The sequence below is a fragment of the Agelaius phoeniceus genome, chromosome Z (genome assembly GCF_051311805.1).
Source record: "Agelaius phoeniceus isolate bAgePho1 chromosome Z, bAgePho1.hap1, whole genome shotgun sequence".
Classification (NCBI taxonomy): Eukaryota; Metazoa; Chordata; class Aves; order Passeriformes; family Icteridae; genus Agelaius; species Agelaius phoeniceus.
Genome location: NC_135303.1, coordinates 61,244,417 through 61,255,055, shown reverse-complemented (window position 1 = coordinate 61,255,055; position 10,639 = coordinate 61,244,417). Strand labels below are relative to the sequence as shown.

Here is a 10,639-nt window from a genome sequence, read left to right as displayed (position 1 = left end):
AGCCCCGTTCCCAAGGCCGCCCATCGCTGCCCGAGCCCCGGGCGCACCGTCCGCCCTCGGTCCGCACCCCTGCCCGGAGGACCCTCGGGGCGGGGGCGGGCCGTCGTGGGCGGCTCCCCGCCTCCCTCCCCGCCGTCCGGCAGCGGGGGGCCGCGCCCCGCGCACCTCCCTGCCCTGCGGGGCCCGGAGGCGCCGCGCACCCCGCGCCGCTCGCAGAGGCGCGCAGGGGCGGCCCGAGGCAGGCGGAGCGCCACGGGAGCAGGATGGCCGCGGGGCAGCGCCGGGGCACGGCCGCCTCCCCGCTCGCCCTCGCCCTGGGGCTCCTCGCCGTCGCACAGGTAAGGGGGTTCGCGGGACCCCCGCCCGCCTCTCCGGGACGCGGCTCCCCCGCCGCGCTGGGGCGGCGAGAGGTTCGCACCTGCGGCAGCCGCGGGCGCCCGGGCCGGGCTGCGCTGCCGCGCTGGGCTCCTCCTCGGCCGGCAGGTAGCTGCCGCGGCTGCCCGCAGCCCCTGCCCGCACGGCCGGCGGCAGGGGGACTCTGCCGGCTGCGGGGTGTGCCGAGTGCACGTCTCCGTGAGCCTGGCTGGTCTCGCCAGATCCCTGGAAGGGAGGATGGAAGGGTCGTTGTAAAAGTTGCGATGTTGCTGAGCTTTTCCGAGTGTCGGGAGTGAGGTTCTCAGCCTGCTTCATCGCGGGGAAATACTCTCCAAGATACAGAGAAACTTAGAGAGTCCCCGCCTGCATTTCTCACATGGGTGTTTATTTCGAAAGTCGAGACCTGAGCCGGGGCCGTGTCAGTGCGTTTCCCTTGGGTGTAATTTACATCCTCTTACGTGCTTTACAGGTAGTTTGTTTTGCTTATTCATCAATTTGCCATTGCTCAGCTTTTATTTCAGACAAATAAAATAAAATAGTGATAATAATAATACCAATAAAAACTGAGGATGCACCAGTTACCCCTCTGGAGACAATATACGAACTCACTTTCACCTTTGTTTGTACCTTAAAGAAAAAGAGTGTAGACATGGCTCTTCAAAACTGTTCCCATTTGAGTTTTTTCTTAAATTTCAAAGATGAATTTTTAAAAAGTAATGGCACATTTCAGTAATGATGATATTTTTTGTATTTAGGGCAATATCTTAAATCTCTCAAGAAAACAACAAACAACACCTTAATTAAAAAAATACAGGGTTACTTGAAATAAACTTAGACACATAATTCTCTGTATTTGAATTTTTGGTCTCCTTCTGTGCTCATGAAATGTGTTTTCTCCTCTCTTGAACCTCTCCAGTAACTGTACATCCATGTGCAAATTAGCCTAGTCATCTGAGTAAAGTTTTTAGTTTTGATAGAGAAACTTTTGTGTTAGGTTTCTTTGCCTTCTGTTATTGCACCACTTTGGGCTCCATGCAAGGAATCTATTCAAAAGCACTGTGGAATGCCATGAAGGATGAAGTATGATGCCAGCCTGCACCTGCAGGCATGTGGCCAGGACTGGAACAGGACTGGGTCACTGGAAAAGTTGTTGAAAAAGGTTGCAAGTTGCTTTGGTAGCACTGGTATCCTCAGGATGCCCAGACTGGCCCATAAAGACCTGTCTCTAATGACATCTGCTGTCTTTTCTGATACAGTCCACTAGAATTGTAATAGCAGTGATCCTGCGATGGAAACCTCATCTGCCACTTCCTTTAATCCTGCCCCCAATTTCTGTTCCCAGGACTGAGATTCTGAGATTGAGCTGATCTCCCCTGGCACTCTGCTCTCTCCCTGCTTATCCTGGCCCTGTGCACCTGCTTTCCCTTTCTTGCAAGCAATTCTGCTTTGTGAGGAACTAAAATATCTCTTTATTTCCTTTTACAACCAAATGCAGACTATTCAGGTTTACATTTGAAAATTGTGGAGTGATAGATTTGCGATGCAATGGTTGGGACCTGAAACAGGCAGTATAGTTTCCCCTGGTTTATATGTTGGATACTTAGTTACAACAATTTCATTTTACACTTACTGAGATAGTGTTACTCTTGAAATAGTATTTTGGCACTGCCTTCTGCCTCTAGTCTCAAATTTACACACAGCTAGTGCGAGTAAAATCAGTTGTCCTCATGGACAGCATTTCCTAGGGCCAAAAACATAAGCAGCTTGGGAAACCTCCTGTTGTTTTTCTTGCACTTGTAGTGCGAGATACTGGAATAAGTGGGGATTAAAGTTATGCTTCACTGAGCAGCCACAGGTTAGACCCCTGCATGCCTGTATCACAAAGAAGGTGTGTGTGTATATATATATATATATATATGTATATATATATATATGTATACATATGTGTGTGTGTGTTTGTGTGTGTATGCATGTATATGTCTCTCTCTATATAAACAAGCTGCAATTCTGTAATGCTGCATTTATTAATTTAAAATTCCGATTAAGGTGAAAAATTATTCTTCTCATTTACTAGGACCATATATTTAGGGTTTGGATGATATTTCTGTACCATTCTATATTATCATAGCATGGTTTGGATTGAAAGAGACCTAAGTATAATCTGGTTCCAAATTCCCTCACATGGGCAGGGACACCTTCCGTCAGGCTAAGTTGCTGAAAGCCCCATGCAGCCTGACTCTGAACATTTCCAGGTATGGGACAAAAGAGCATGCTAAATACTTATAATACTTTTCTTTCTTTCATTCTTTTTAAATTACTTTAAAATCTTTTAAGAAGAAATAAACTGAGTCTTAGAATCATGTGTTGTTGCTATTACTATTTTATTTATTATGTAAATAATTATTACTGTTTTTAAACTAGATCAAACTGGGTCTTTTCAGTAGTGATAAGTATGATCTATTAATAAATGTGGGTCTGAACTCTTTGAGCTCTATTTTAGAATTAAGTATGAATTTGCTTGGGTTGGCATGTGCTCCTACTGCATTCTCAGTTCAGTGTTTCTGTGGAATTTCAATTTCCTTTTAATTTTTTCCCATCATTTTTAATTGATAAAACTTTTTAATTTTTTTCCTTTCATAATTTTTTTCTTCTTTGGGTCTATAAATGGCTTTAGTGGAACTTCTCTTATTAGGGTGATTCTTCTCACAGGTACTTAATTTTTTATATTTGTGGTTGTGATTATAGTAGATATCCCTACAAAAGAACCTAAACTAGTGTCTAAAATTGCATTGTACTCAATAGTTATTGTAGCAGATGCAGTTTTTTACTCTGCCTAAAACTTCATGTATGAGCTTTGCAGATAAGTGCATGTGCACATGTGTTTTATGGGCTGACTGGGTGTGAGCAGGTTTAGGTCTGGAAGGGCTGTAAGCAAATGTAGGCCATTGATAAACAGATTTTGCATGGTGGCCATTGTATTCTCAGATTATTTGAGCTACATATTTGCTATGTGCTGTTCTATTTTGTATTTAAATTATTGTGCTTGCTACAGTGTACCCTTTTTATGTTCACAGCATATGTTACAGGGCAGAGGGAAGTAAAGTGGCAGTGTTTCGTGTATCAGAAAATAGTCATATGGGGAATAGAGCATCTTTTTAAAACAGTTGCATGTAATAACAAAATAATTATATAACTGTTTAATTATATTAAGCAGTTACCTTTATCCTTCCCCAGAAAAATACCTACCAAGTGAAAATCCAGTGAGTTTTGGTCCATTGTCCAGAGCAGGCTATAACTTCTCTTCTATTGGCCAAAGTTGAAAATAAAGCCAGTCAAAGATAGTGAAAATAAAAACATACTCCCTACCTTTGAAAAACTGACCATATTATTGTTATAGGATCAAAATGCTTTAATCAGGAGTCATTTCAGATAAGACTGCAGGAAAAACATGAGATGAGGACAAAATATTGGGATACAAGTACTGTATTTATAGGGGTCAGTTAGTCAGCCAGTGCTAAAATATCACCATGCCCCTACTTGCTTCATGTACAGCCATCTTGACAGCAGTTTTGTACCCATCCGACCAGTTTTGTACTGTGTTTTGCATAAATCATGGAAGCACTGTGATCAAAATTATATCGATGAACCTAATTATGACTGGCAATATTAAATTTGAGCAAACTCAAAAGTAGTTTCATGTTCTTGTGGAAGGTTTAAATAAACTTCTGTTACTTTAATGACTAGAGTTTTCTTTTTAGATTTGTAATAGATCAAATGGGTTCTTGGATATATTTTCAACTCAAGGCAAAAAATCATAGTGAGGTATGTATTTTTTTACATGAGCATCTGACATATTGAACTTCCTGTTGTTTCACCCTTCCCTTCCAATTAGAATCACAGAATCATAGTCTGAATAAGGTTTGCAGAGACCTCTAGACATCATCCTGTCCAACCCCCCAGCCCAACAGGGTTTCATAGAGCCAGCTGCCCAGGATCATGTCCAGGCAGCTTTTGACTGTCTTCAGAGAAGGAGACTCCACCACCTCTCTTGGAAACCTATTCCAGCGCTCACCCTCAGAGTGTCCTAATGTCCAGAGTGAGCATCCTGTGTTCCAGTCTGCAAACACTGCCTCATATTCTCTTGCTGGGCACCACTGAAAAGAGCCTGACTTTGCGCCCTCCCTTTAGGTATTTATATCCATTAATAGGATCTCCCCAAACCTGCCTTTCTCCAGGCTGTACAGTCCCTCTCAGCCTTTCAGTCCAGTTCCCCCATCATCACTGTGGCCATTTGTTGGACTCCTCTTGCATGCCCATCTCTCTCGTGTGCTGGGGAGCCTAGAACCAGACACAAGGCTCCAGGCATGGCTTCATCAGGGCTGAGTTGATGGGAAGGATCACTTCCCTCAGACTACTGGCAGTCATTTGATTAATGCAGACCAGGATAACATTTGCCTTCTCTGGTGCAAGGGAAACATTACTGGCTAATGGTCAGTTTTGTGTCTACCAGCTCTGCCTGTGCCCAATCTTTTCCTGCAGAGCTGCTCTTTAATTTAAGAAAACACTTTGGGCTAGGTTTTTACCATGGTGGGCTAACTTCAACCTGTAGTAAGTTCAACTGACTGTTTTTAGGAAGGATTAATGGAAAACTCTATTGCCATTTCTGAGAATTCAGGTGTATGGGACAAAATTTAATTTTAAGCAGTTCTTATGACCTTTCTGCCATGAAAACTTTCAGTCCCCTTAATTTCTTTGTGAAGAAGGGTTAAATATTTAGCAAGAGAAAGGACTTGCACTGGAGATGTCGATTGCTGGAATTATGAAAGTAAGAATAAGTTTCTTTAAGTTACAGATCTCTGAGCATTCATAGCTGACGGCTCACTAGAGATTTAAGCCCTCAGCATTTTCACACATTTTCATAGGCCATATGTGAATATGTGCATATGTGAATATGTGCAGGAAAAGAAGCGATACTTCCTCTTCTCCTGTTGCACCAAAGTCAGGTTATTCACAAAGTGCTATCACATATGGATCCTACAGCAGTCCTATTTTCAAGTTAATGGGCATGTACACAAGGTAGGGTGAATCAAGGGTTTTTGAATTCTTACTGAAGATTAAAAAAGAGCTACAACAGGTTCAGAGATAAACAGAGGTGATGGGAATATTTCAGCACTGACTGATTGTACAGTTTCTGACAACATCTCTAAAAATATTATTAGTTCTTCTTGACCCAAATAAACCCCTCTTCTGTAGTAGCTTTTGCCTCATGAAGATAAAGGGAAAAGAAGAAACTATATTTCTGTGGCGTCTATCTGATTTGAAACTTTATTTCTTTCCTCATTTAGTTATGAATGCCAGTTTCACAGGCTTAAAAATACTTCTCTTTTCATTAATATTTCCTGTAATGATTGGGTTGATAATGCTACCATACAATTAAGTACAATATTCTGTGATCATTAATGAGTGATGGCAGAATTGTTTGATGAATATACTCTTCTAAAAGTGGAGGTATAATTTTTGATAATCTGGATTAGATTGCTAGTATCATATTCCAGTTTCATACCCCTGTAAATTTCTATTCTAGATGCATTTAAATTTCTATTCTAGATGGATTTAAATTTTAATTTTAATTTAATTTTAATTTCTATTGTAAGAGAATAGAAATTAAAATTAAATTAAAATTAAAATTTAAATGCATCTCTGTTCTTAGTGTAGAAGTTCACATTGGGTGCATGAAGTGAACACTACTAGAGCTTTATGGGAACCTCAGAGGATGCAAATTATTGCTGCTAGTTTTTCCCAAGGATTAAAGAATTCTGTGTGGCTATCAGATAGGCCTGTGTTTTGTATCAGGATTTTTGAAAGTCTTGATTAGAAATTGAATGTTTTCCTTAGACTTTTCTTAGCCTTTCACTTAACATGAAAAAGAAAAAAAACCATTTTTCACTGTAATCCACACTTCCACACTTCAAAAATTTTACTCTTCAGTATCCTTTCTTTCATTTGTTTGTTTGTTTGGGAGTTTTTGTTTGGGTTGTGTTTTGATTTTGTTTGGTTTTTTTTATGAAAAACGCAATGAAATATGCCTTGCCCGTGATCTAGAAGATGATGAAAAGTGATGAAGTCTTCTATTGGATGATGTATGGTAAATAGACTAGCAAGTCATCAGCTGAATTTTGCACCACTTTACCATTTTACAGTATTCCCTGTATGCTTCTGGTCCTGTATTTTAAATCCTCCTATGATAGCTCCTGTACAGTATGGGTACATGTTGCTATTGCACACCCTAAGGCACTTTGCATTCTGAATTTGCAGTTCTGTCCCACCTGCAAGCAAGATGTTTCTGTTACAGTAAGCAGTGTAATAACAAAGTAACATGTCATTTACAAGACTTGGTGAATAATGCCATGTGCATCTGAGTCATGCCCTTATTAAAGTTAATTAAACTCTTTACACCCTTTTCAGTCTTAAGGGTATATTTTTTATGCCTTTTGAGAGAAATGTGCAGTCAGCATAATTGTTGAACATGTATGTGCAAGGAAAGCTACCAAGAGGGGGAGAAGTGGAAAGCAAAGAGGCACTCAAAGGCCTTTTGGAAATACATCTATTGGAGCTGCAGAGGTTATCCTAGAATACATTCTGGGATGGCTAGATCACTCATGTGGTTGGACACAGTTACATTTCTTCAAGCAGAAGAAGAAAAGAAAAAATATTTTAAAAAGATGCTTCATCAATTGGACTGAACAAAAATAGGTGAAATTGTATTACAACAATGTGTTCTGCTGAACGACAGAAAGCCTATTTTTTCAGTATGTTCTACTGGGTGGACAAAAGCAGTATTATATGTGCTGCTTACACACCACTTCAAGGCTGGTGTGGGAATGGAGGGGCTCACCTAGCAGGACTATCTGGTCTTGGCCAATAACATCCATCAGAGGAATTAAACAAAGCTAAGTCTTGCATCCATGCTTCAGATTTTTCATAGTTCTATATGGCTCAACGTCATAAATAATTACTACATTACATCAGTCCCAGATATGGCTTGTGGATCCTGCTACTTTCAACTCAACCGAGTTTTTCCAGAATTTTAATCTGTACTTATATTTTTTTTTAAACTAACCCCATATATGTGTATTCTTCCAATAACTATTTAATAATGGAAGAGTAGATTTATACAAAACTGCCAGTAATTGTTTCATTTAGTTTTGGTTTGACTTGCAGATTAAATGGGTAAATAGAAGGATCTGCTTTTGGATTTTGACATTGTTACAATAATAATGCCATTCTCTGTGTAACTCAGGTGGCTGCAGAAACCAGATTTCCCTTGTACTGTAATTTTTTTTTTTGATTCTATGAAAAGTTGGCATGAAGGAAAGACTTTATGTATAAGAATGACACTACTACATAATATAATAGCCAAACACTATTCCTCTGTGGCTACGTCTTTTATTTGATTTTTTTTTTACTTCTCTAAGTATTTTTAAATGAAATAGAGGGTAGCCACACTTATCCTGACTTACACTAATTCCCAAAGAAATGAGTGAGTTGACATGATCATCTTTGTTATTTCTATGGGCTTTGATACACCATGTTGGAGTAGGACAGTGGAAATGAAGATGGAAAGATTTTATTTTTTTAACAGGTAGTTTACATTTCAAGAGTAAATGAGCATAGTGAAACAAGAACTATTTAATTTGAGGTTTTGAGTCAAAGACCAGGAAATAGCCTTATCTTTGCATTGTTTTATTTATTCAATTTTCTGATGTACGTTTGTTTGAAACGGTGATTGTAGAACATACACACCTTCAATGGCAAATTTTAAACAAAGCTGCCCTGGTTAAATCATAGTGAGTTTATAGTGTAGAAAGGATTTATTATTTGATGACTGGCTTGTTCAAGGAAGCTGAGCACAGGGGTTACTCAAGTGCCATTAGTTTCTGATATAATTTGGAAAGCTAACTTAAACTTCTTACTGCAGTAGCAGAGAAGTCTACTAGACGCTGAACAGCCATGCGGTGAAGAATATTTTTATCTGCTAGAAAAGACACGTAAGGGAAAAAAACCCAGGAGGATTTCATACTTGGTTGCTGTTCAGATGAAGAAATACAGCAGAATTCATCAGACAGGAAGAAGTTTCTGCATTTCCCCTGACTGACTGACCTGTGTCAGTCAGGGGACAGCAAGATGAAAAGAGATGTTAATATTAATATTTTGGAGAGATGATATAAAAGTGAGTGCACCACTGATAGTGGGAAAAATGACTGTACTAACTGCATGTGTGAATATGAAATCCAGAGAATTGTTAGACCTTGTACTAAAAGACAATTCTGGGAAATTATTTTAAAGTTGTAGTTGAACACATTTTAATGAAATATCTATTTAACAGAAGAAAATTCTCCCTAGGAAAACCTTCCTTTCAGAGATTTCAGGAATTTTAGAAACTATTCTTATTCCTTTTGAAGCCTTCATTTTCGTTATGTTTAAAGTAAAAAAACCCAAAAACAATCAAACCAAACGAAAAAAAATAAAACAAGCAACAACAACAAAACCCCAAAAGCAAAACCAAGTAACTTAATTATACTTGAAATTATTTTTTTCTTCTGTAATTGTGTGAAACTTTGTACTTTGTACCAGGTCAAAGTGGACCATTCTTAAATTAATTTAGCTAATGAGACCAGCAAGTTGTTCATAAGGTTTTGGTGGAGGATAAGTGGTATTTGGATTTTCATTTTTCTCCCAATTTTTAAGATTTCCTGAGGGGTAGGATTCTTTTATTTTATTTTTCTTCTTACCTCTTTCCACTTTAAATTGTAGCAACAATATATCTAATCAAATCTCTGAAATGATGCAGCATGTTTTCCTGGTCAGTCTTAACATGCTAAAATTGCCTTTTTCCATGTCCTTATTTCCATCTCTACTGAAATTAATGGAGCTGTTCTCAAACATGATGATAAAAATTAAATTTTTGCATTGAATCTGAATTTTTTTTTTGAGAAACAGGGCTCCTTTGTATTTTCCTTTTCCTCTTAAAAACCTTCTACCTCCAGATTTTTCTTCCTGTCCCCATATAAGCCTACTCAAAGAAGGGGATATTTTGTTCACAGGTCCTGCCACAGGATCTAGCTGAGGTCTTGAGTTTCTAATGCTTCTAATGTACACTGTATTTTGCGTTCTTTATATGGCTTTTCTAGTTGTAAAACAGAGATGAGACTTTATATTTTCTTGTGTCTTTTATATTTTTTTGTATGGTTTCGAAGCAGGAATTTGTATGTTCTTCAGGAAGTACATAGCACAACTTAGTTCTTGACAAAGTAATTCAGAAGAAATTGCAATTTAAATAACTACTGTGAAAACCACAGGCTTTAATGGCAGAATCTCTGGTTGCTGCATTTTTGCTAGCTGGGTGTTGTCAGATTACAGGATTAACAGCTGGGTATTTTCAGATTACAGGATTAACACCTGAAAATTATGTTTAAAATAGTTGAAGTTAGATTTTTCCACATGACAGCTCTGAAATTCAACTAAGCATCTGCTGGCAGCATTTTTCTTACTTGTAATAGCAAGATTATATATCTAGTCCCCAAAGCCTGCATTGTATAAACACATCCTTCAAAATCTTTCTTAGTGCTTTTCCCATCATTATCCCTGCTTTAGAAATGATATTCAGCTTTTTCCAAGTTTACAGCTACTGATAAATTTGTCTGGAATGCTGGGTAAAATCATGGTTTGGAAAGCAATTTCTAGAACAAAAATTAGGAAGAAATTTCCACTGTTTAAATACTGTGCAATGTCAACTCTTTAGCCTAGCTAAAACACAAGAGAGAGAAACCAAAGAACTGACAGTACATCTTTTCATCTGGAGACACCACTTTCATGAAATATTCCACCTACAATTCTTCATATTTGTGTATGTGTTTAGCTAGCTGTATGTATAATACAGACACCTTATTGTGACCAAGATTGGAAGTGGAATATTGAACCTTATAACTGTAATTGGTCAAACTGAGTTTTTGGTACATTTGCAGTACTTGCAGTAGGAGTGTTTGTCTGAATAGTGGCATGTGTTATGAACTTGGAATTGAGAATGGATTCTTGATTGCATAAAAAGCACAGAACGTCAAATATCTTAAGTCCAAAAGAATCTTTACAAGAATTATTTTTTTCTTCTATGTCCTATTTTAGCAAAGCAGGAGAATTTTTGTTTGTTTTTAAACTTCTAGAAGTACATGAGAAACACTTCATGCTGTTTATATTTTTGCTGTTT

The 10,639-nt window shown here is 38.7% G+C and overlaps 1 protein-coding gene across 3 annotated transcripts in view; it reads left to right on the top strand.

Moving 5' to 3' along the window:
• The first annotated feature begins 212 nt into the window (after positions 1 to 212).
• The window catches only part of ADAMTSL1 (ADAMTS like 1), a 402,391-nt gene continuing 391,964 nt past the window's right edge, over positions 213 to 10,639 (top strand). For all 3 annotated transcript variants that reach the window (XM_077171393.1, XM_077171394.1, XM_054652544.2), the window contains exon 1: positions 213 to 338. In XM_077171393.1, the coding sequence (XP_077027508.1) occupies positions 264 to 338 (75 nt within the window). In that variant the 5' untranslated portion in view covers positions 213 to 263. The remainder of the gene's footprint in view (positions 339 to 10,639) is intronic.